The sequence below is a fragment of the Chlorocebus sabaeus genome, chromosome 10, assembly GCF_047675955.1.
Source record: "Chlorocebus sabaeus isolate Y175 chromosome 10, mChlSab1.0.hap1, whole genome shotgun sequence".
NCBI lineage: Eukaryota > Metazoa > Chordata > Mammalia > Primates > Cercopithecidae > Chlorocebus > Chlorocebus sabaeus.
The window spans coordinates 73,812,608-73,839,743 of record NC_132913.1 but is presented as its reverse complement, the minus strand read 5'-3'; the positions used below and the strand labels follow the sequence as shown (position 1 = coordinate 73,839,743).

The 27,136-nt window shown below is 37.1% G+C and overlaps 1 protein-coding gene across 1 annotated transcript; it reads right to left on the bottom strand.

Moving 5' to 3' along the window:
• Positions 1 to 2,705: 2,705 nt before the first annotated feature.
• Positions 2,706 to 26,087, bottom strand: ZC3H15 (zinc finger CCCH-type containing 15). The gene is made up of 10 exons (XM_007965572.3): positions 25,842 to 26,087; positions 17,356 to 17,457; positions 12,076 to 12,187; positions 10,950 to 11,102; positions 9,783 to 9,874; positions 7,830 to 8,012; positions 6,459 to 6,605; positions 6,214 to 6,315; positions 5,217 to 5,340; positions 2,706 to 3,526 (listed from the first exon to the last, which is right to left on the bottom strand). The coding sequence occupies exons 1-10, from the start codon at positions 25,914 to 25,916 to the stop codon at positions 3,336 to 3,338; spliced, it is 1,281 nt and encodes a 426-aa protein (XP_007963763.1). The 5' UTR covers positions 25,917 to 26,087; the 3' UTR covers positions 2,706 to 3,335.
• Positions 26,088 to 27,136: the final 1,049 nt, after the last annotated feature.

Below are 27,136 nucleotides of genomic sequence, written 5' to 3'. Positions count from 1 at the left end.
ATGAATGTCTGCCATAAGTTCCCTTTGTCCACTTTATGTGTTAAAACCTGATAGATGCAATGTTTTCTTAATGATCTGATCCTGTAATCTCACTGCTATCACATTCTGAATCATTTAATGGTCAGCGCTGAATAATACACATTAAAAATACACTGTACAATTATACCATTTATATCAGTCCATGTATGATGGGCTAATAGCATCTGATAAACCATCTGTGCAAAGATAAGGTAAAATTCACAATGTAACTTCAGTCATGCACCGCTTAACTAAGGGATATGTTCTGAGAAACCCATCGTTAGGTGATTTCAGTTATGTGAACATCATAGTTATACAAACCTAGAGGGTATAGCCTACCATCTACCACACCTGCCAATAGGCTATATGAAATAACCTATTTTCCTAGGCTGCAAACCTGTACAGCATATTACTGTACTGAATACTGCAGGCAATTATAACACAATTGTAAGTATTTGTGTATCTAAACATAGAAAAGGTTAAGGTAAAAATACAGTTACTATAATCTTATGGGACACCTTTGTACATGTAGTGTAGAGGCAACTGAAACTTTGTTATGTGACACATGACTGTATTTTGAATTAGAAAGACTGGCAAACATGGGATCATTATAGGCGGTAATGGTTATTTACATATAAATGGGCTTGAAAAGTAGAGCCAATTTCAAATTAACTGTACCAATATTGAGTAACTACATTGAAAATACAAAAATTATTTCTATAAACCTCTGAAATGTACTATAATTTTAGAAGCAGATTAAATTTTGCACTCTGATTCTCTCAGATTAAAATACTTTTGACATTCTCTGTGCATGTATTGTCTCAATAATGGAAGAAATTTCAAGGCAAGATAGAGGAAGGCCATCCAGTAATTAAAGACTTGTAGGTATAAAAAATTACCTCCACATTGAACCATTTTGCTTTATATTGATACTTACTAAAAAACACCTTGACTTTTGAGATCACATTATTTGCTGTAAGATAGTAATGTTTCAAACACACCTAAAATCTTTCAGCATCCTTTTGTTTATATGGCCCTACTTTATATACAGTTTAAAAAAAAAAGCCCCCAAACTTAAGGTCGAAAGCAAGGGTGTCCAATCTTTTGACCTCCCTGGGCCACACTGGAAGAACGGTCTTGGGCCACACATAAAATACACTAACACTAGCGATAGCTGAGATTAAAAAAAAAAAAATCTCATGTTTTCATTAAGTTTACGAATTTGTGTTGGGCCACATTCAAAGCCATTCTGGGCGGTATGTGGCACACAGCTTCAGGTTGGAAAAGCTTGGTCTAAAGTAAATGGATTTTAACTTTTATTTATACGATAAATTCTAAGAAAATGTTTTAGATGACTTCAAAATAGAAAAAAGGTTTAAGCTCTTTAGACTATTCTGAAAATGTTTCATTATTAAATAATGCAGTAAGTACCATTTAAACTTTTACAAAACAATGGAACAAATCTTTCATGAACATAAACTTTAAAACTCAAGCTTTTTAAAAAATATATAAAAAATATATATGAAGTATTTAAGTACACTTTCATTGTAGTTGGGAAATAAACTTGGCTCCTGATGTTCTGTATTTAAAAACTGTCAGTTATATAGTACTAGTACTAAACAACTAGGAAGTCAATTTCTTTATTAACTTTGAATTTATCATTTGACAAGATTTGCAATCATGAATTTCTTAGGCTTCACAACTTAGAAGTATGTTAGTGATCGTTGAGTCTTTTTTTTTGGTTTGTTTGAGATGGAGTCTTGCTCTGTTGCCCAGGCTGGAGTGCAGTGGTATGATCTTGGCTCACTGCAACCTCTGCCTCCCGGGTTCAGGCGATTCCCTTGCCTCAGCCTCTTGAGTAGCTGGGATTACAGGCATGCACTATCATGCCCGGATAATTTTTGTATTTTTAGTAGAGATGGGGTTTCGCCATGTTGGCCAGGCTGGTCTTGAACTCCTGACCTCAAGTGATCCACCTGTCTTAGCCTCCCAAAGTGCTAGGATTACAGGAGTGAGCCACTATGCCTGGCCAGATCATTGAGTCTTAACTTTAATATGCAAATAAAGAAACGAAGATTCAGAGATTTAAAAATCATATAATTTATCTAAGGTAGAAATGAGATTAGGGCCCAGCTCACCTGACATTTTAGTGCTGTTATCTTAGTTGTCTTAAAATTCATTTATATTCGCAAATAACAAAAGCAGCATATTATTTGAAAATACACAACAATAAAAAAGGTGTAGCTAGTATTAAATATGTCATGAGCAAATTGTGTCTATTTTAAATGTATGATCACCCTAATTTTTCAGGGGATCTTAGTGCCAAAGACCCTCAGCCCAAAGTTTTCTGGTGAATTTGTTTATACTTACATTAGTATGTACTATTTTAACACCATGGATCTCAACAAAACAATTCTTAAGCAGTACTTGATTCAACTGCAGGTGATATTTAATTAGGTTGATGTTGTATCAATTCCGAAGTTACTCTTTCATGTAACATCACCTATAGTCTTTTTGGAAGCTTAGTATTTGTGTTATTAAACTCATCGTAGTACTGTCAAGTACTCTAGATGCTTCTGTAGTAAATATTAAGAAACAATGCCTTATGTGATACTATTAACAGGTATTTTAAATCTTCAAGCTAGAAATGTTAAATTTTTCATAGAAAAACTTAAAAAAAGGCCATATTTGGATTTTAACGTATGATGGTCTTTATTTACAACTTTATTGGCAAAAAAGAAAAGGGAAAACTTTTAAACAATTTAACACAGGGCATTGTAGCTGATCCTGTCAGATATAAGAAGTTCCATTTTAAATGTCCATCTAATTGTCCAAAGATATACAATACTGAATCTGCATATGCAGTTTCCTTTATGAAGTACAGTGTTGATGTTTTAGGCAGTCTTCTAAACATACAAATACAAAGGAAATTAAATCACTTATTAAAAACTGTGTCAAATGAAGGGTATTTTAAATGTAAGTTTGTTGTTTCTGGCTATAGCACATGCCCAAATGAAAACCAAAGATGGAAAAGCAGATACACTTCTTACTTGGGTGGACAGTTACAACAATCAATCATTTTCTGCAATGACCATTATATTTTCAATTTATCATGAACTACTCTGAACTTACTATGAGATGTAGCCAAAGTCAGAAGAGAAGACGTAGGGACAATATTCCTTTTTCACAGGAGGTTAACTCCTCCAGAATCAGCATAGGAAATAAACATCCTGTTGATTCTAGGTGGAAAGAAATTAATGTAGTCAATTTCAACTCATGCTGAGCTGACTTAAATTTTTTCAGCGACGTGTTTGATGTCATTCTTCTAAATCAAGTGTATTTAATTCTTCTTCTAGTTCATCCAAATCCTCTCCAGTGAAAAGATTTTCATCAACAGGAACAGCATCAATGGCTCCATTTTCTGGTCCCTCCCTTTCGTTGTCCTCTTCCAAGTCACTTCTTTCACCATTTTCAGCCCTACCTCCAGAGGCTTCACTTAATTTGTTTTCTAAAAATAAAAACTGGAATCAGTAAGGCATAGAAGCAGAAAACAACATTCTACATTAGCAATAGACAACACAGACTCATACTACACTTCCTCTTTTCCTTTTCTCCATGAAAGCCATTTCCCTAGAATTACTCCAGCAAGAACTGATCATTCTTTTCTGAGCTTATTTGTGCCAATTATCTATACCTAGTATAAAATACTGTTTTTCACTGTAGACATTTGACTACTTAATGGTTTATACATTTAAGGACAGGATCAATCTTCTACACCTCTGTGTTCCCGACATAACCTAGCAATTAGATTTTAAATAGTCAATTTCCATACAATATTTTATTTGAATAAATGGTTATGGAAACAAAAAAAGTGTTTGTAATATAAGCAGTTACTTGGCTTTTGGTTTTGCAAATAGTATTTAAATCACGCTGTTGTAATGCTGTGATTGTGACAGCAGAAAATCTTCATCATGTAATCAAATTGTTAAGAAAAAACATAGTGCTATACACAGCTACTTTTCCTTATAGATTATAAATAACTGAGAGGAAAAAAATGCTGCCTTTTCTTATTCAATGCCATCAACATTTACACAGACATTTTTTAACAGCCTAATTTAGATTTTAGCTATTTCAAACATCTCTGAAGACAAAGTCTTGGGAATTTTATAATCTCTGAATTATTTGCAGTTGTGCCTACTGTCACCAAAGTCCCTACTTCTACAAAGAGCAAGTCAATCTGAATACAGGCAAGACAGTGGTTTGCTAACACTCTCAGATCTTGGGAGGGCAAGCTGGTTTTTCAGGTTATAGTTTGTGTGCTTTTATTGTAAAAATAAGGTTCAGACTTTTCTGTCTCAGCTTTTGCCTTAATGGGCATTTCTTCTGCCGTTTGCTCCCGAACTTTTACCCCTTTCTTTAAGTACCTAACTCAAGGCACAATTAGACATAAATTATACCAACAATCCTAGATAGCCTTCCCTTCATTCTCATACCTAACTCATTATTTATACTTTCATGTCTTGCTTCTATAACTGATCTTTTATTAGCAACTTTTCCTCCTTACCAGATCCTCTCCCTCTGACCTACAGATACATTTAGGTTTTCCATATCCTAAAAAGCCCTTCCATGACCATGTCTTCCCTCTAAACATTAAGACAGAGAGGACTGCATTCATTTTTCTTCTCACTGTTATAACTGCAGTCTCAATGAAACTGGCACCTTATTCCTATAACCAATTACAACTATAACTTATTTATATTCTTTTTCACCCTACTTGCTTCTTTGGAAACTTGTTTCTTATTTTTTCTCTGACCTTCTCAATGTCTTTCCTTAGCATTTCTTCTTTTACCTACCCCAAAACACTGATGTTTTGCAGGGTGTTCATGTTTATACAATATCCCAGACAGTACACTTTTGATAATCAAAAAATCTCAAACTCATGAGGTCTCAAAGTGAACTCACTGACTTTAACTCCAAGCTCATTTATGTCTCCTTCTAGTTTCCATTAATGATTTTAATATATACCCAGCTGCTCATGTCTGGCCTTTTACTGTTTATTACTCTTTTTATATATGGTCAAACCACACATTTATGTTACCAGTCTGGTACCTGCACACATCTAAGTTTGCCAAGTCTGGTATAACCCCCTATAGATAATTTCCTAGTTCTTAAAATTAGGCAAAAGTTAGCATACTTACCATCTTTATCTGAAGTATATGTGCTGAATCTTTCAAGACTGGCTACAGTAATACCTGTTTCATCTACATCTCTTGGGATGTACAGGCTTAAATCTATGTCATTTACACTCACTGAATCATCAACCTTTAACAACATATAGAAAAGAAAGTTGTTACAAATAAGAACAGTTTTCTTTTACTCCTGACATTTATCTTAATTAGCCAAAATTATCACTGATCCAAGTGAAAAAAAAAGACCAATTACTGGCCAGGTGTGGACGCTCACAACTGTAATCCCAACACTTTGGGAGGTCGAGCTGGAGGATCACCTGGGCTTAGGAGTTTGAGACCAGCCTGGGCAACAAAGCCAGACCTCGTCTCTATAAAAAACAAAAACAAAAGATCTATTGTCAAAATTATTTTTCCTAAGTTTCTTTTAAAAAGAATAGCAAGGTGGTATATGAAACCTCTTCCTCTGCCATCACATTTTTATATAGAGTACGATTTTTTTCTTTCAACCCAGAGGCCAGAATTTTGTAAGTACACAAAAAATGAATAGTAACTTATCTGTTATTACTAAATCTGTCAACAACCAAATGACTGTGCTATTGTCTCATGCTCCCTACACTGTAGTTTTAAATTAGTGCACTTGTCCCATAACTTTAAACATAAAATATTAAACAAAAATTACTCTTTTTCTTTTAGAGGGAGGACAAAACATACTTTTTACAGGTAATACATATAGCACTCAACCACCTACTAGGCACTATTCTAAGCTGTATAAAGAACTACTAATTCATGAACTCATTTAATTCTCACAAACTCCCTATGATGTAGATAATCATTATGTCTGTATTACAGATGAGGGTGGAAGCCTAGAGTAATTTCCCATGGTTGGAGTAAGGATTTGAACCCAGGCACCGTGGCTCTGATGTTGGTGGCTCTTAACCATGTTGCGGTATTATTTATTGTTTCTTTCAATTAACATAAGGAGATGAGGCACAAAGCTTCCTCTTACCTCATCACCACCTGTTCCCTGGGTGTAGCGGGTATCATCTGCTTCCTCATCATCATCATTGACCAGTTCAGGACGAAATTCAAACACTTCACGACCACTGATCTATTCGGACACACAAATATATCAACTCAGGTCAAAAATCTAAACATTCCTTGTCATTGATGAAATAGGGACAAAATATTGCATGACACAGAAAATTAAAAATGGAAGAATAAAGAATCAGTTTGGGTGAGTCTGAAACATACCACTAGCGCTTTCCCTGCTTTGAAGTCAGCTTTCCTTCTTTCCATATCTTGTTCAAGTTTATCAATCTTTTCTTGTCTTTTCCTTTTCTTCCAGGCAAGAAAAGATTCTAGAGTGATTTTGGTAACATTTGGACCTAGGGCAGAACGCTGCAACAATAAAGAGTTAATTTTTTTTCCCACAGAATTCACCTCAAATAGTGCTTGGTAGCAGTTTCTCTTAATGTGATTAATTCCTTGCCCATGACTATCCTGAATATATTACATTTGAATAAGCTGATATATGTATATTTTTACTTTACATGGCAATGAGCAAAATGAGTATCCAGAGATACAAACACTAAAAATATACTATTCTGCGCTAGATTTCTTCTCAACATTGAAGATGAGTAAAACTTACTTGTCATAAGAAATTGTTTTAATATGAATCAATTGCTGAAAATAATAAATATAAAAAGCACTATAACAATATCCAAGTTTCACTTGTGTTTCTGAGATGAGAAATAAAACTAAACAAACAAAAAAACACCTGCTTCTCAGGGCCAATAATCAAATAATAAATATATAGAACAAATAATTTGCTTAACACCTCCCAGGTATTAAATGCTTTATACATGCTAATGCACGGATCCCCACAAATAAGTGAACAAAGGGTAATGGGGAATTTACCAAAGAGGAATAGCTAACAAGTGTCAGAACCAGTACACAAACCATCTCAAATACACCTGACTCTGAAGTCTATATTTTCTATTATAGTACGTTATATCCTGACTGAGACACTAAATAATAAGGCAAAATAGTTTTTAATATGCAACCCTAAATCTAATGTTTCTAATAATCTCAAAATTTTCATAGAATAAAAACTGTGTTTTGTACTAAGCCAAAGACAAGTGCTGAATATCCTCTTCAGACTTATTCCCTTCTATAAGCAGAGTGTTTTGAGTCCAGAGCTGATAAAACATGTAATTTAAAAACTAGAGTGTTGTTTTCTTCCATACATATGCTAATAACTAAAATACTAGTGAAAAACAAAAGATAACAGGACAAAAAATCTAAAACTACAAAAATTCAATCAATCTGAGAACTAAGCATTTTTAGTAACTCAATCTCACAGAAACAATTTGATAAGCCAGTAGCTAGTACTTAAAAAATTGTTTCACAATCCTAAAATTAATGTCATGATTGGCTCATGTTTATGGCTAAGTTAACACTTTACATATACAAGAATAATTAAAGTAGGGCAATTTTGGAAATAGATCACAATATATATATTTTTTCCTTTCATAAAAGGCTATTGCCCCCAAGTGGTAAGTATTAGAATTTCACAATAAATACTGCTTTCAGTTTTTATGGTAGGAAAAGGATACTAGTTACCTCTCTCTCAATTAGATCTTCTAATGAAATTTCATCTTCTTTCTCTTCTTTCTTTTTATCTTTTTTCAACACAAATCCAGGAGGAAGTGCATGACGATACATGCAAATATCACCCCCTCCAGGGCATACCCAAAACCAGCCATACTTGTTGTTTTCAATAGCTTCAAGGAAATGCTTGCACACCTATAGAGACGATATTATTCACAAGCGGTGGCTCAGTGTAGGCCATTTCCAAGGTAAATGTCTAAGTATATGGAACAAGTATAGACACAAGTATGTTCTATTACACAAGTACATTCTATTCATTTCTGTACATAAGGGTGCTCTGTCTAGCTTCTATTCTCTGCAGAAATGCAACATATGTTTACCTTAAAATACCTAAAACAATGACAAATTCCCTTAAAGGGGAATCTATACAACATTTTCATTTGTTCTAAATTCTAAATCATACAAAAATGACTTGTTTCAGTTACCCTTTGTAAATATACACCCCCAAATCAGAATATACAATTGGCTATAAAAAAATAAAATCAGGCTGGGCATGGCGGCTCACACCTATAATCCCAGCACTTTGGCAGGCTGAGGCAGGTGGATCACCTACTGAGTTCAGGAGTTCAAGACCAGCCTGGCTAACATGGTGAAACTCCTACTAAAAATACAAAAAATTAGCTGGGCATAGTGGCACACGCCTGTAATCCCAGCTACTTGGGAGGCTGACGCAGGAGAATCTCTTGAACCCAGGAAGCAGAGGTTGCAGTGAGCTAAGACCATGCCATTGCACTCCAGCTTGGGCAACAAGAGCCAAACTCTGTCTCAAAAATAAAATAAAAAATAAATAAATCGAATAAATAATTTTCATTGGTTTGATCTTTCCTAAATAAAAATGAATCACAAGCAGTATACAGGAGCAAGGTACGAAAGGAACACAAAAGAGAGTCACCCTTCACAACATGGATGGAAGATACAATTGTATTTAAGCCTCAAGTAATAAGCTTTGCAAGTAAGAGAAAATTAACAAACAGTATCCACCCCCTACAACAAACATAACAGATGTGTATTAATGTAGTATTTAGAATTTTTCTAGCACAGCAAGACTTTTCACTGTAACTACATTATAAATATAGACATAAATGCAAAGTTTGAGATATAAAGAACCAAGTTTTAATGGTACATTTCCTGGAATTAGAGCCACTACCTACCAAAAATTCATTCTGGAATTCATATGTAGTAATATTTTAAACCTTAAAATTTAAAAATTTATCCCTATTGAAACTAAATAAATTATTAAGTGGGTTAGTTTAACAGGCCTCCTTCCACTCTATGCAAAAAAAATAGGGATTTTTGTCTGGATATGTAATTTTGTTTATCCATATTTGAGAAAGTTCACCTCAGAAAATGGCATTTAAGGCCGGGCACGGTGGCTCACGCCTGTAATCCCAGCACTCTGGGAGGCCGAGGTGGGTGGATCACGAGGTCAGGAGATCGAGACCATCCTGGCTAACACTGTGAAACCCCGTCTCTACTAAAAAATAGAAAAAATTAGCCAGGCGTGGTGGCAGGCGCCTGCAGTCCCAGCTACTTGGGAGGCTAAGGCAGGAGAATGGCATGAACCTGGGAGGCGGAGCTTGCAGTGAGCTGAGATAGCACCACTGCACTCCAGCCTGGGTGACAAAGCGAGACTCTTGTCTCAAAAAAAATAAAAATAAAAATAAAAACGGCATTTAAAGGACTTTAGTAACATAGTTTTATTCTTGTTCAGCTATTTCTGAACAAGAATCTACAAAATCTAACTTGTAAACTCCAAAAATAAAGCTTCATGTACCTTATCTTGATGAAATCAAAATTTCCAGTAACTTACAGAATAATCTAATAGAAAATAGCAGCAAATACCTTGCCACATAATTCTCCCTAATGATAAATATCACAGCAACTCAATTCAAGAAAAGGACATACTATTTGAGTTTTTGGTTTTTTCTTTTCCGCCTCACCGTGCTTCTTGTTCACTACTTCTTCCAGCTTTTTCTCATCCCAATTATCCATAGTATCTAAATAAAGAAATGAAGATTAAATACTGTAATTTTATCTACTACTCCCACAACACGTATCTCCTTAGACATGAATGATGTGTTATAAGACTCATGGCTTAACACATTTTTCTTTTTCTTTTCTTTTTGTTGAGACAGGTTCTCACTGTTGCTCAGGAAGGAGTGTGATGGCATGATGACAGTCTACTGAAGCCTTGACCTCCCTCAATCAGCCTTGATTGATTGAGCTCGATCAATTCCTCCTGCCTCAGCCTCCCAAGTAGCTGGGACTAGAGGTATGCACCACAATGCCTGGCTAATTTTTCTATTTTTTTTTGTAGAGATGGGGTCTCATTATGTTGCCTATGCTGGTCTTGAACACTTGGGCTCAAGTGATTCTTGCTGCCTTGGCCTCCCAAAGTGCAGGGATTATAGGTATGAGCTGCTGCTCCTGGCCTCATGGTTTTCTTAAAACACCAAAGGCAGAAATGAATAGTTTTAAGATTATTCACCAAGGCCAGAACAGCAGCTCACATCTATAATCCCAGCACTTTGAGAGGCCAGGGTGGGTGGATCATGAGGTCAGGAGATCAAGACCATCCTGGCCAACATGATGAAACCCCATCTCTACTAAAAATATAAAAATTAGTTGGGTGTGGAGGCGTGGACCTGTAGACCCAGCTACTCGGGAGGCTGAGGCAGAAGAATTGCTTGAACCTGGGAGATGGAGGCTGCAGTGAGCTGAGATCATGCCACTGCACTCCAGTTTGGGCGACAGAGCCAAGACTCCATCTCAAAAAAAAAAAAAAAAAATTATTCACCAAATCTTCCTAAGTACTTTGGACAAATTGAGAAGGTAGTACTGAAGGAAAGAGTGACAGACAAATCCAAAATAAATCACTGTTTTTTAAAGTATCTTCATTTACTTAAAGGGTATATTATGGTAATTTTCAGATTTTATAAAACATAATAAACCCAATTAATTATTCTTTATAAACAGTCTATTAAGATTGAAATGTTCTTCATTTAATAAATATCTTAGTAACAAACCAAAAGTATTAAACATTTATTTTTAAGATGTTTTAAAACAAATTACCTTTTTCAAGTTCTTCATCTCTTGCATCAATGTAAACACTTCGCTTTTCACATTTTCTCTCCAGAGTCAAGTCATGAGAGAACTTACACTTATCTCCTTTAGTACACTGTCCTTGCTTGAAGAATGCACATACCACAGACTTGGGATCTGCACCTATGTCAAATGGTATATGGTATTTGTATTATAACCTGCCAGACTGTAAAATATAGATTCTACCTGAAATAAGATTAATTTTGGTTAACTTATTTTCCATTCACTGATGTGAAAGGAAAATGGCACTTATGGGTGATTAGCAAGACATTTCCTTAAAGTTCTTTTTGTAGCATTTTATGTCCACTTTTGTTTCTTTTATTCTGACTATAAAAGGTGGCAGAGAGTGGGAAACCAAACAAGAACATAAGATATTCCACAGGCTTTGTCTAGTTGACGTCAATAGGGCAAGAGGCAAAACAGGAGGCCAGGCATGGTGGCTCGCGCCTGTAATTCCAGCACTTTGGGGGGCCGAGGCAGATAGATCATGAGGTCAGGAAATCGAGACCATCCTGGCCAACATGATGAAACCCTTTCTCTACTAAAAATACAAAAACTAGCTGGGCATGTTAGTGTGTGCCTGTAATCCCAGCTACTCGGGAGGCCGAGGCAGGAGAATAGCTTGAACCAGACAGTCGGAGGTTGCAGTGAACCGAGATGGTGCCACCGCACTCCAGCCTGATGACAGAGCAAGACTCCGTTTCAAAAAAAAAAAAAAAAAAAAAAGAGGCAAAAAAGGAATGAACATACATGGCAGAACAGTGCCAAAAACTTGAGACATATAGTTTATTCAACTATGGCTTTGCCTTGGCTACTACCAAAGACTGAATGTTATAAATCAATTAGCAGTCTGTTAAATTACTAATTTTGCCTTAAGTGTGGGGCGCATGGCTGCAGTTCAGCTGTACAATGACACTGATGTGAACATATACAGAGGAACCATAAGCAACCCACTGACATAGGTAATTTTGATGAAGGGACTAATATTTTCATTGCAGACACAACTGTCTTATTTAAAGAAAATAACATCCAAATAAACAGTTCTTAGCATAAACCATATTTGATAAAAAACACACTTCTGAAATTTAAAGTTTACCTTTACTTATTTTTTGAGCAGCAACTACAGGTTTGAACAGCTCATTTAGCTCCTGCAATTCTTTCTTCTTGTCATCCTTCTTCAATTTCTTTTCAGCTTCACTCTGTGCTACCTATAATATTCCCAGGTTTAAAATGTAAATTTGATTGTTTACAAAATTGTTTTTACTGCACAGTTAGCATTAATATAACAAGACACTTGCATATTTATAGTCCTTACCTTTTAACATCAGTGTTATAATGGCCTTACAGTGTCTATTCAATGTTGTGGTTAAACTATTAAACAAAATTGTAATGATGGTACCATGCCTAGTTAAAAGCAAAAGCTTACAGCAACAAGCATTTATTAAGCATTTACTACATGCCCAGCATTTTTAGCAAATACTTTTCACCTGCAATATTCTTCTGTGAAAACAGCCCACTCCCCAGAAATGTACAGGTTCATTTTGAAGATCAGAGAAACAAACATCCTGAAATGTACAGTCCCACATGATAATGAATTATACCACCCCAAAAACCTATATAGTGTCCTCATGGAAAAACACTGGGTTAGGTCAATGTAGGATATTAAACAAAACAACTCAAAACAAAACATGACATATAATATAGTTCCAGGCACACGATTTACATACCTAATATGATTAGAGGATTCATCCAAACATTTATATGTCAGGTCCTATGTTAGATGACAGAGAATATAATGAAAAGACAAAGATGCTTATTTAAAGAAGCTCAGAAACTAGCAGGATGACAGACATGTCAACAACTGTAACATAATATATAGTGCTCTGGGAACAAAGAATGCCCATATACCTGAGAAAATTACATTGAGCCAATAACCTTATAAATGAATTCTTCTTGATGGGCAAGGAAAGAAATACAGAAAGGGCCAGCCAATGCAAAGTTACAGGGATTAGAGGGGCAAAGTATGAAAAACATCAATGAGATGCTTAGATTGTATCAGTAGATTGAACAGAGTTCCACTCAACTGTTTAAAGTAAGCCAGTAACAAGATCAGGTCACATTTTATAAAATATCAAGAGAGCAAGTTTTGTGGAGGATAGATTGGGAATCCAAGAATAAAGGCAAGAGCCTGTTGCAACTGCTGCACACAAGAAAACACAAGAGCTCAAAATGAGCATTACTGGTGAGGATGGAGAAAAGGAGACAGAGCTGATAGGACTGTGACTGAACATGAAGTATAAAGGGGGAGGAATCTAGGATTATCATGTATATGGTTAGTGCTGTTAAACAAGACAGGGAATACAGGAGGAACAGGTTTCAGGGTAAGAGGTGAAGATGAGCGTAGTTTCAGATATACAGAATGCAAGATGCTTACAGGGCATCTGGGCGGAGATCTTTTGAAGGCAGATGGACATGCATATTGATTCCACTGAAATCAGAGGGTCTGCTTTGAGATAAAGACTTTAGAAACAGCAGCTTACAGATAATTAAAACTTTGGGTATATTACTCAAGGACAGCATAAAAATGTGGCAAGAGCAAAGGACACTTCCTTGAAGAAAATCAACATGAAATGGGACAAAAGAACCTAAAAAGCCCAATAAAAAGACCTAGAAACATCAGGGAAGCAGACAGAAAACCAGGACAAAATATGTTCAAGACAGAGGAAATTTAAGGAAAGGAATGGCCAAATGCTATAATTAGGTCAAAGGCATCCCAAAAGCTGAATGTGACCCTATATGGTGGATGTGTTTAAACAGAAAAAATGTTTTGAAAGAAAAAATTTAAGTCGCTTTATTTTTAATAGAAGTATCCTTTGCTCATCAGGCCCATCTCAAACATTTGTGGGGTCCAGTGCAAGAATACAATGGAGGCCTACAAGCCATTTATCTAAATATTTAAAATTAGAAATCACATTCATGATGAATAAAATGTGGTCTGTAATCCTACTTCACAAATATACCTTATGACCTGGAAGGACAGGTTCAAATTTAAAATGCTCAGACTCCATGGAGTTCCACACTGAAGTACAGCAGTAACACAAGAGTCAGCCCGGGGCTCTTTTTTCTCCTCTTCCTACCCCATTTCATTCCACTTTGGGTGTAGGGAGAGGTAAAGGTGCAGGAAGGAAGGAAAGGGTATGGATGCAGGCTCTGTTCAAACCCTTAGCATATGCTGTTGTTTTGGCTACCTCAGACATATTGGTAGCACAATGTACCTAGACAGAGATGGGCATGGGGGAGAGGCCTTTGTAGGCAGATAAACCAGGGTCAGACTGTTGTAGGAAGAGGTGTTGCAAAATCTGGGTAGGTACATCCCCTTGGCTTCAGTGACTCCTTACCTGAGGGGAGACAGCGGTCTGGAGAAGACACATATATCACAGGGCCTAGACCAGGATACCTCCTGTCCAGCTCTAAGAGCAGCACTACTGCTCATTTCCGATGTTATATATGATGGGTAGGTACCCCACGTTCACAGATAAAAGTCCAGTTATCCACGCAAGTATCAAAACTATAATATTAAATATACTATCAAAGCTAACTACCAGCACACAAATTTAATAACTTTCCCAGGTTTATGAATTCTAGTATTGCCACTCAAAACACTTCCCACTAGAAGAAAAAGTTGGGGAAGGGAAACAGGATTGAAAAAGGGGCTAAGTGAAGAAAGTGAGTTCTTCTTACATATTGATATCTATATTCACCAGAAAATTTACATTATTTTCTTATTTAACCACCAGAAGAATCCAACAAGGAATAACTGCACTTCCACAATACATATAAAGACCAGGGTTACCATTTAAGGATCATGTAACAAAAAAGACAGGAAGAATCACACCCAAGTCTATCTGACTGCAAATTCTCAGCTGATCTGCCCGCCGCGGTCTCCCAAAGTGCTGGGATTACAGGCAGGAGCCGCTGCACCCAGCCATGGTCTAAACATTAATTTTTATTAAACCAGGCTATTAAGTTAGCAGTTTGGAAGAACAATAGTTTTAGATTCTAGAATCAAGCTGAGAAAATGGATGTGAAAGGAAAGTGTTGGGTCACTGATTTGTAGACAGCATGAGCAAGAGAAATTTATCTCACAAATACATATTAGCAGATTTTTAAAAAATCTATAAACACATGAGAAATTCTTTCTTCTCTCCTACATTACAAAAATGTGTTTCCAGAAGTTAATGAAAAGGATATAGAAATGGTGGAAAAAATGTACTTTAAAAAATACAGATCCATGTCTATGAAATCTTTAGAAGTGAGAGGTCTAAAGAACCTGAAGAAAAAGGGGCTACATTTTTTTCTAACGAGTTGCCAATGGATAAACTCATTTTAAAATTCATATGAAAGAACAAATACCTAAGAACAACCAGGAAAAATAGAAAAGGTATACCATTTTGGGGAAAAGACTTGCCTTGAGACTTTAATGTACAGTCAAGCACAGCATTATGACGTTTAGGTCAATGATGGACCACATATGACAGTAATCCTGTAAGGTTATAACACCATATTTTTACTCTATCTTTCTATGTTCAGATACACGAATCATTACTAATGTGTTACAACTGCCTACAGTATTCAGTACGGTAACATGTTTTATAAGTTAGAAGCCTTGGAGCAACAGGCTATATCATATAGCCTAGGTGCGTAGTAGGCTGTAATATCTAGGTTTGTGTAAGTACACTATATTATTTGCATAATGACTAAATCACCTAACGACACATTTCTCAGATTGTATTCACATCACTAAACAACGTATGACTATGACTGTAGGTCAATAGCGGTATTTCAGTGGGATAAATAATGCTGGTGTAAGCAGCTATTCATTTAAAAGAAAACAAACTTAGTCTGGGCATGGTGGTTCACATCTGTAATCCCAGCACTTTGGGAGGCCAAGGCAGGCAGATTGCGAGGCCAGCATGGGTGACACGGCGAAATCCCGTCTCTACAAAAAACACAAAAATTAACTAGGTGTGGTGTCATGCGCCTGTAGTTCCCAGCTACTTAGGAGGATGAGGTGGGCGGATGGCATGAACCCAGGAGGCGGAGGCCACAGTGAGCCAAGATCACACCATTGTATTCCTGCCTGGACAACAGAGTGAGAACTTTAAGATATATAAAATAAATTTATATGATGAAATATAGACTACAAAAATAAAATAATTAGAAATGATCTAGGAAAAACACACAGAATCCAGTGGCAGGGGAGACCTTTTAACCATATTTTTAAAAAGCTAGCAAATGTAACTGGCAATATTAAACTCTATATATACAGATAAGTTAAAAATTGGTGCATGGCAAAACATAACTGAAATATCACCAAATATCTGCAATGCAGACAAAAGGTATCTCATAAATTGACAAGAAAAAGACAACCAATAAAGCAAATAATTTCAATAGGCAAGTCACAGAAGTGCAAACTCAAACAGCTAACATGTATACAAAAGACACTCTCTAGTAGTGAGAGAAACAATGTAACACTAAGATATCACTTTATACTTATCAGATTGGAACACATTAAAAAGAACGTTAGTATCTATTGCTCATGTACTACAAATGAAAATGTGAAGTACTACAGCCTCTACGGAAAGTGATCTGGCAAATTTATAATATTAAAATTAGAAATCCATTTCCCTTGATCTGGAGTCTGTTACCAGACAATTTATGCCACAGAAATAAAAGCCCAAACACATGTAAGAACTCCTGTATTTCTTCTAGAGGTGGTCTTAGCGTCAGAAAGCTGGAAACGCTGGGCACGGTGGCTCACGCCTATAATCCCAGCACTTTGGCAGGCCGAGGCGGGTAGATCACAAGGTCAGGAGATCGAGACCACGGTGAAACCCCGTCTCTACTAAAAATACAAAAAATTAGCCGGGCGCGGTGGCGGGCGCTTGTAGTCTCAGCTACTTGGGAGGCTGAGGCAGGAGAATGGCGTGAACCCGGGAGGCGGAGCTTGCAGTGAGCCGAGATCGCGCCACTGCAATCCAGTCTGGGCGACAGAGCGAGACTCCGTCTCAAAAAAAAGAGAAAAAAAGAAAGCTGGAAACAAAGTGATCACTTATGAATAGTGAAATGGATGAATATAACACACCTGTACTGTAGAATGGCATGCAGTCATTATTAGAATAAATAAGAGCTATATCACAATGGCTTGGACAACATCCAAGAGGTACTGCTGGTAAGGAAGGCCAAGATGCAAAAACGTTTCGAGTAGGATTCTGTTTTGAAATACAATTATATAATAATACCAGACATTTTATCTGAAACAGAGGCTGTATTAATATTACATTCATAAAAAGACATGGAAATTTAAATTACTTACCTGACGTGGATTTTGTTGACCAAATTTAACTTGATGTGTGACAGCCTTAATAAACTTCTGTTGCTTTGCTCCTTTCTTATTCTTCAAACCAAAAGTTTTGTCCTACATGAGAAAGAGCACAGAAATATCTTAGCAATTTATGTTACCATATATTTCCTCCAATGATACCTAAAAATTATTCTTTTATTTATTGATAATTATTCTTTACTAATATAAAAACATGGAAAACACTGAACATCAAGTCAAGGCAATATATGACCTTTAATCATCACCCAGATTCTTTACAATTCAATACGTACTCACCATTATCATCACTAAACCTGTTATTCTATGAAGGTTTTTCTAAAGCCTGTTTTGGATTATCAGTTCTATGGGATGTGCAAAGTTCTTATACCGGGATAAGAAGTCCTACAGTTAAATACATTTAGGAAAATGCTTGATTAAAAGGATTCTTAATTCTTAAGCACAAGGTATCTTACAGCCCTTATCAGAGGGAATATAATATGCAGCACCTCCAAATCTTCCTTTGCAGCAGAATCCATTTTTACTCAGAGTATCTTGAGAGGCTATACAATACTGAACACATGTTTAGGACTACTACATAAGAAAAGGAAGATACACTCAGTTCTGGACTGGTTTTTTAGTTAATAAATGTTCTCCTCTCAAAAATAAATTTAATAAATTGAATCAAACTACTGAAATGTATACATTTCTAGTTATTGTTAAGATGGAAATATTGAAAGTATATAAACTAAAAGCAACATTTTCTTTAAATCTGGAATATTAATACAATAACTTGGTAATATTCAATATAACAGCAGCTATCACTTACGGAATGCTCATTATGTGCTAAGCACTAATGGTGATCCTTGGCTATCTACTCATATTAAGTTAGTATGCAGTATGGGGTTGGGGGGAGAAAAATATAAAAAAAAATAAGTATGCAGTACAAAAACATTTAGAAGCCACTGCACAAGTATGAGTAAGCGTGTGTGTGGAAGGGGGCAGTGGTCTGTAGTGGGCTGAATTTTGGAATGCCCCCCAAAATTCAAGTCCACCTGACCTTAAATTTGACTTTATTTGGACGTAGGTCTTCACAGACGTGATGAGTTAAGATGACATCATACTAGATTAAGGTAGGACCTAGATCCAGTAACTGGTGCCTTAATAAGGACCACACAGACACAAAGAGAAGGAAATGTGAAGACAGAGGCAGACAGACTGGAGTGACATTGCTATATAACCCAAAGAAGGCCAAGGATTGCCAGATGCCACCAGAAACTAGGAAAACGCAAGGAAGAATTATTCCCTAGAGTCTTCAGAGGGAGGGAGCATGGCCCTGCTGACATTAATTTCAGACTTTTAGCCTCCAGATCTCTGAGAGAATAAATTTCTGTTGTTTTAAGTGACCCAGTTTATAGTCATGTTACAGCAGCCCTAAGAAACCCATAAAGCAGGCTTGACTAGTGAGCTTCTCCCTAAGGTGAATGCGTGACAAGCCTGACAAGAAATAACCAAATGCTAATATCTGAAATATTTTTTTTCTGGGTCTTTTCTGATTCTCTGGAGAAAGATCCTCTAGCTGGGAGGGTAGTAAGTTAACTGTAAACAGGAGAAGAGAGTAGGTAGAAGGGGTCTCAGTTTACCATACCGATTTACTAGCTTCCATTTTCAGGCTCACATCCCACCTCCTCTGTGCTTAGTGTTTTGGAAGCAGAGAGGCCTGTTCCCCGCCACCCCCTACCTCCAAGAAGATACCTCCTGTTTCTTGCAGAGGTGGTCACCTGGCCGAGTTGTAGTAGGTAAGAATTATTAATCACTCCTAACACTTTTAACTCCTAGTTTTCAGCCTCTTGCCTTCTGTATTACCTAGTGCTTCCCATTGTTGAGGTTTTTTTCATAATTTTGTAGAGGAAATGCACTTGATTTTTACTGGCACACTCCTAGACAGGCACTCAGACATAACCGCTCTGCTCTAAGTCAGTTACCAACTCATCCATCCACTGCCAATCTTCATACCTTGAGGTTCAAGATTATAGATGTCTTCTAATTTCAAAATAGAATTTGTACTTCTTTCTCATTCTCTTGTTTATGGGTGGTTTTAGAGAGGAAGAAGAGGCAAAAAGCTCTTCTCAAAGTAATCTGAGACCTTCTGAGTGGCATTTAGTATGAAACAAGTGGCTATTTTATAGCCTTTATTTTGCTATTATTTCTAAGGGAAAGGAAAAAGTAATGAGTAGAAAGTATTATAGAAACAAAATCACCATGTGGACAAGCTAGAAACAGAAAACAATAGTACTAAAACAATTAGTATTTAAAAACATCCAACATGACATAATGTTTATAGCAACCTCAATATCAGTAAAAGACCTTTCAATAGTCTTAAAACAAAAAAGTACAGAGGGTTTTGCTTCTAAATGGTTATCTCTCACTGGGAAATAACTCTTTATTAATGACATCTATCTCCATATACCAAAACTTTGATTTCCTCTACTTAAATGCTTGTTTCATGATTTAACATCCCAACATGGTATTATACAAAATTCTACATGAATTTTCTACAGCCTATGTGTATGAAAAAAGGTAGGATGCACACAAACAAGTTGGATGTCTCTGCACTGAGCCTTTTACGGATGGCTTCCCTTGTTTCTATAAAGTTTAACACTCAATTCAATTTGAAGAAAGATAGTCAAGATAATGTGATATATACAGATGAACACAGTGCAGCAACTAAGTATAAAATGCCATACTTTTCCTTTACAAAAAAGTGAGCTCTCACGGGAGGCAGAGGAGGCTCTAGAAAAAAATATGATCAGGATTAAACAGCATCTACAGGTGCTCTGCCAGAGAAAATAAACGGGTTCAACCCATGCTCCACCTGTAATTACAGAGAAGAAACAATGAATAAATAAGGCCAAATAGCAAAGTAGATACTGCCACATAGACTTAGGAAAGAAAAAAGTCCCCTAAGGGGACCTGGCCAGTAAGAAAAGAAAGTACTCACAATGGCAGTTACTGGTAAAGGTGTATAAACTCCAGATTCCAGAAGAAAAAAAAAAAAATTCAGGTTTCATTATACTGCTCTGGCACATAAATGACCAGTTTAAAGAGATAATAAGTGAGTTGTGTTCACCTTTAAGTTAGAGCTCAGAAATTAACATTTTTCCACAGAGAAAGGGGACTACTTACTCATCTAGCATTCACTAAACATAAACACAACCCCTGAATATATACTTTATTGAATCCTCTCAACAATTCTATGATACACAGAAACTCAGAAATGATAAATTCATTTGAAGTTAAGTCATTAATAAGGGGCTGGCTGTATAGTGCAAAGATTTAGAAGTATAAACTCTGGAACCAGACTGCCCAAATTTTAATCCCAAACAGAGCTGGGTAAATTACCCTCTTTGCCACAGTTTCTTATTTGTAAAGTGAGTCTCACTTAGGGTTGTTGTGCAAGTTAAAAGATTTACCTCAGAGAGACAGTGGTGGACAGCAAGGACTCTAAAGGCAGACTTCCTGCGTTAGAATCCCTGGCAGAGTTACTCGCCAGGTTAGTAAACTTGAGCAAGTTATTTAATCTCTATGCATGTTTTTAAAACTGTAAAAGGGGTAATAATACGTATCCCACTGAGAGAATCAAAGGAGCTAGTATATTTATCACTTGTAGTTGGCTTGTTTCTCTTCTCTCCTTCTCCCCAAAACACTGGGAACCTTGTCTGGCCCAGTAAATGTTAACTATTAAGTCACAGATGATATTTGAACCTAGGTATATTTGACTCCAAGCAAATTCCTTGTTCTTTCTACAGTTTTTAATAAACTACTTCCCAGAGACACCTTGTTAAGTTATTGAGCTGGCTGGTGCTCAATAAGCTTTCTAAATATCACACTGCAGATGTGAGATACCAATAGCACCTCTTGAAAACAGAATGATTTGCAATTTGGAGAAGTTCAAAAGACTTCTTTCTGAGTTTAGGACAGAGCCTTACCTAAAGATTAATCTGAACTATAAGGCAGAAAAAAAGAAGTCAACCCAAACCACAGTTAAAATAAAACTAGGGGAATAATGGTCCTCATTGGATTAATAAGGTCTCAAAAGTTAACGTGATAGTAAAGGAACTTTGTGTTTTATGTGTGTTTCAGAAGACAACTTGGGAAATGAATACAGAGGAGTCTAGAAAGTGGGTAGTAAGAAAAGGACGACTTCCTGAGGCTCCAAGAGCCTTAACACTCAGTGAATTCCAGGCTTCTCTTAAAACTCCCCTCCCATCTCTAAGTAATCCCATTCCTTTTACGGGCCAGCGTCCACTCCCTAAATAAGATGTTTGGAAAAGGGAAGCAGCAGAAGGGCAGGTCCACGCTGAATAGTGCTCCAAGATAATGGGAGTCCACCTCTTGGGACATTCAGGTAGGCAGAGGTTGTCACTGTTTTATCTCGTTAGTTTTCTCCCACATGCACTAATGTATTTTTGTTGTCCATCCATGCAATATATATTACACAACTGGTTAATCCACCTTCAAGTAATCAACATTTGATTTTGGCTGTTGGCAGCTGTTCTACAATGGCAACCAATTTCTCTTGCTCCATCCTTCACAACACTTGGATCCTGTCTCTATAGGATCCTATTACTATTTCCTTGCTGATACAAGTTCTTAGCTGGGTATCTTTTATTTGCTTGCCCTAAGCCCAAGATTATTTCCCTCTTTCCATATTCAAACTTTCTATTGCTCAATGCTGACTCCATTTGTCACTAAATTTTAGTTGTAAGAAAGCAAATGGCATATGCCATTTCGGACTAATGTGTTAATTTCTAACAGAACCATAAACTTGTTTGACATATTCATTTCGCAAAGCATTAATAATACAAATGAATTCAAAAAGTTTTGGGGCATTTGAAGAGGCAAATAAAAAAATGGAGGCAGTATTCAAAAATGGGCAAAAACTAAGCACTGTATAAACAGTGCAGATCGGCCTGATTATATCCCCGTTTTTATTTAGAATACACTATCAAAATAGGCAATAACAATAGCTGCCATTTACTGAATATACACACCATATGGCAGGCACTTTACATGTATTATCTCATTTAACTCACGGGAACTAGCTGCATTTTGCAGATGAGAATTGCAGTCCAGTTAGATTTTGTAACTTGTCTAAAAATATAGAGCTAGTAATTTGAAACATGGGACTCAAACCCAGGTCTCTGACTCCAAAGCTAGTGCTATCTGATGTTTTTACTTCCTTAGTGTTCCCAAAACCTGCATGTTGATTTTTCCACAGTGAGGGTCCATAGAGGTGGCAGCAGAACAGGTACAGAAGAGGAAAGAGGTAGGTAGGGCAACCATTATTTTCAAGTCTATTTAAAATGCTGTTTAAAAATACATGTTTTAGTTAACTATTAATTTTGAGCAATTTAGAATTTCAGGTCATACAGCTATAAAATCTCCCAAAGTTAACCAGATTCTGAAATAAGTATCAGTCTTTATATGTCAAAACAGACTATAAAAAAGTAGTATTTCCCCCTCCAAAATTATAACAGCCACAGAGATCAATTATCTTCTTGGAATAGTCACTGAGACGTGCTAGGCTTTCAGGGAAGTTTAAAAAAAAAGTTGCCTGTCTAATGAAGCAGACTACATCATTTCCTAACCAGGCTGGATTAACAGAATAGTCTCTATAAATCTAATTTCACAAATGCTGTAACTTAACACTACAATTCAAAATACTGTTGTACCTCTCCAGTAGTAGCAAATATTAATGTTGCACATGAGTTTGAAAAACTTTATTGCAATATTTTTTGAAAAAGCTCATCAGGTCCCTGGACCGGAACATAAAAGAACATCTAGATTACAAGATGTCAGGCTAGGAGGACCTTCTTAAAGGCAAGCAGACACATTTCAAAGGAAACAAACTATGATCACTGAGAAACAAACAGAAGATCTGAACATCTTGTTCACTAAGAACCCATACCCAAATCTCAGTCTTCAGAAAGAAATGGCCTCAAAGACATACGTCCAACGGTACTGCAGGTTAGGTTAAAGAATGATAGTACAAAACACAAGAAAGCAAAATGCAAGCATATTCAGCAAAAGCAAGAAGCTCAACAACTGCAATTACCTGAGGGTGTAGTTAAGACCAGTCCTTCCAAGAGAAATACAGGCACAGCACACGGATCTCCTAATGATGCCTATCCTGTAGCTCTAATGTATACAGATGTTTGGACACTCTCATGCCAACTCAGCGTATGCCCCAAGGTTGAGGTCCCTACAGATGACTCCATTAGCCACAAAATAATTCATTCTGGCTGCCAAGATTTTAACCAATACTGCCTCTAACCCAATTTGAAATCCTAAGTTTGTTCTTCAAGCGTCAATTATAGTATCTTTTGGCTCTTCCAAGTAGAGAGAGACACTAAACACAAAAGGTGACATATTGTAATGATTCTCATACAAGAGAATACTTTTCAGCAATAAGGAACATACGAAGTATACACAACATGGATAGATCTCAGAAACGCTGCGTGGTGTGAAAGCAAAAAGAAGGACACAAAGGCTACCTACTGTGTAATTTATACGAATTCCTAGAGTGGTAAAAACTAATCTATCCTGTCAAAAAAATTAGTGGCTGCACGAGTGGAAAGAATTAAATAGAGGCACAAAACAAATTTAGTGGGGTGATGGAAATGTTTCAAGTCTTAATTAGGGTGGCAGTTACCTGGGTGAATAAATTCCTCAAACACACAGAACTACACATCTAGAACCTATACATTTTCTTTTACATAAGTTATACCTCAACAAAAAATAAATTAAAAACATTATATTAAATGTGGAAAACACAGAATCAGGCTTAATTTCACCACTTTGTTAGGATATTTTTAGTTAAAAAAGTGCAGTTGTCTTATTTTGCATTTCTCTTTGGCGATATCTTCATTATTGAAACTAAAATTGCTTTCTCTTTACCTAATAACTGTCACAAGATGACTAGAATCATAACAAAAGCATCATTTTAAAAGTTGATGGATACTATAAACAACTTTCACATGTAATTCCTTAAAATAAAAATACTAGTTCTACTAATTAAAAATAAAACAATTAGATATAGAGAAAGCCCTACAATGCATAAAGTATAATTTAAATTGTTTAAATTGTTACATAACATTTAATTTCAATGGAAGTCTTACCTTGTACGATGGTCCAAACTCAAGGAAAACAACATCCCTAAAAGGTACTTGGTTTTCATAAAAGTGAATGCCATCTGATCAGAAATCCCTGAAATTTACCTAAGTGCCACGAATCCAGGTTGTTCAAATAAGGTAATAGAAAACACAGATGTGAAGGTAATATTTTGTTTGTAAGGGTCTGGCTATAGTACTTCATGACAGTTTTAAACTGTACAAATTAGCAATAAGAATACCAGTTCTGCTTCAAAGTTGAACTTGGCCAAGGACACTAAAATTCTTAAGCATTTTCTTAAATCCAATGAGCAGACTTTACACCTTATGCGGTGAAATGGTCGTGGCTTTTTCTAATTATATTCAAAGTACAAGAGGTCCTATTTAATTACGAGGAGGGTTAATAGCAGAAATAGAGGGAAGAAATACCTCGTTGGGGTCTGTATGGTATGTTTATGTAATGTCAAATATGGTTCATCTTTTAAGGAAACTCACAATTCAGTTGTTGGAAAACAAGTGCAGAACATGTAAGAACATCAATAGGGTTCCTTGGCCACTAAAGGGCTACAGGCTCAATGTGTTAAACGAATATATATATACACACACACACACATATGTATACGTATATACGTATATACACACACACACACATATATATCTCAAACAGTGTCACACAATTAGTGACACTGAAACCTAATCTCTTTTAAGGCGTTATTCTATTTAATCCACTTCAGAATACAAGTATCACGCGCTGCGTTCAAGACCCTGGGTTGTGATGGAAAGTCCTTCCATTCTTTATGGAACTTCAAACAGTTCAAAGGTGGATGGAAAAAGACACCAAGTAGTAATTTGTTGGTTCGAAAGCACAGTACCACCCCTGGGTGACAGGTAAAGAAATAAGGAACACAAAGACTCGTCATGAGTCGGTCTTCCAGAAAGACGCTGGCCCAAGACCGTTCAGCGAATTTCTTCACACACAACCCTGGAAAATCTCCTCAATTCTGAGGACTAGCGAAGGATAAAACCCTGTGGCAGTCCCGAGGGGTCATTTAGCACCCGGGTGCATGGGTGGGTGAACACCGGCGTGTGGGCAGAGAGGCAAAGCCCAGGTGCGGGGGCGCCAGCAGCGTCACTATAGTAATGAGAGACAGCTAGCGTCATCAGGGGCTGGAGAAGGGACAGTGGGCCACACAAACCTTAAGGGAAGAACACGTGGCCCGAGGAAGAGAGCCGGCTCCCAGGGAAGCCCGGAGCGGGGAAGTGGCTTTCCGGAGGGCTCGCGGCACGAGTGGGGGAGGGGTGGGTACTCACTTCGATAATCTTCTCCTTCTTTTTTTGCTCCGCCTTTTTGCTGCCCCCGGCCTGAGCCTGTTTCTTCGGGGGCATTGCGGAGACAGATGACACCGGCCAGACTTAAGCGCAGCTGAATACTGTCAGGGGTTCTGGCCCTGCGGCAGGAGGAGGAGGACGGGGGCCTCACTCGCCGCACCGCACGGAAAGCGAGTCGCTCATTCGCCCCGCAAACGCGGCCTTTGCGACAGGTCGATGTCGCAGAGCATAGTGGGTAGCGAGGAGCGGCTCCCGGAAGCGGAGCTGCGCGTGCGCATCCACTGAGTCCGACAAGGAGGGGGCAGGGATGGGACGTGGGAAAATGACTACGCGTCACACGTGATGTCGCGCATCCGATAGGCCCTTTCCAGATGGCAACAGGCCTGAGGATGAATCTGGGCGAGCTGGTTGAGTCCATGCGTTTGTGCTTCCTCTCACTCAACTTTCGCTTACCGTGGGGGCAACTCTTGTCTATCGTCGCCTCACCTGGAAACTTTTCCTGCCGGCTCGGTTAATGGTCCCCTGTACCATCCCCATCCTGAGTGACTACTGAGCAGCCGCAGGGACTCGGGGTTGCTCCGTGACCAGGTTACTCAGTTACCTTCTTGTTCCTTGGAGAGGCGGAGCTGAATGGCCCGTGAGTGCAGTGTACTTCAGATTCCTGTGAAGGATTATGAAAAAAATGGAAAAAGTTAACTTTTCATTTGAAGAGCATCTGAGATGGCGTCCCAGATAAGGAGGCACTTGAACTCCTTAAAAGTACTGTATTAAGTTATTTTGAGACTTTAGGAGAGTGCCTAGGTGATTCCTAAAAATTCCTTTATAATGTGAAAGTAACCAAACTTAGTTTGAACTTAAAGTACTTGGTAGCTCCAGAAATTGCTTGGCACATTGCACACACTATTTCATTTAGTTATCACAACGACACTTAGGTGGGAATTGTTACTGTTTTCATTTTATAGATGAAGCAGAGAAAGGAAGAAAGATACCCAAAGTTATACTAAGGACAGAGCCAGAAATTTTAATCTTGGCAGTCTGGCTTCAGCCTATATGCCTATTACCTAACATTACAAACTTAGATCCTGTTTGAAAAGGCACTTAAATGATGAATGGGACCCATTGATACTTGTACAAACCAAAATACTATTTTTTTTAAATGTACAATGCTTAGCTGTTATTTTAAAAAATGATTATTGTTTATTTCTGTTAAGAAGCATTGTGGAACCAAGAATCATCTTTATAGATAAAAGTTTTTTATCTTTTTCATTAATTCGAAT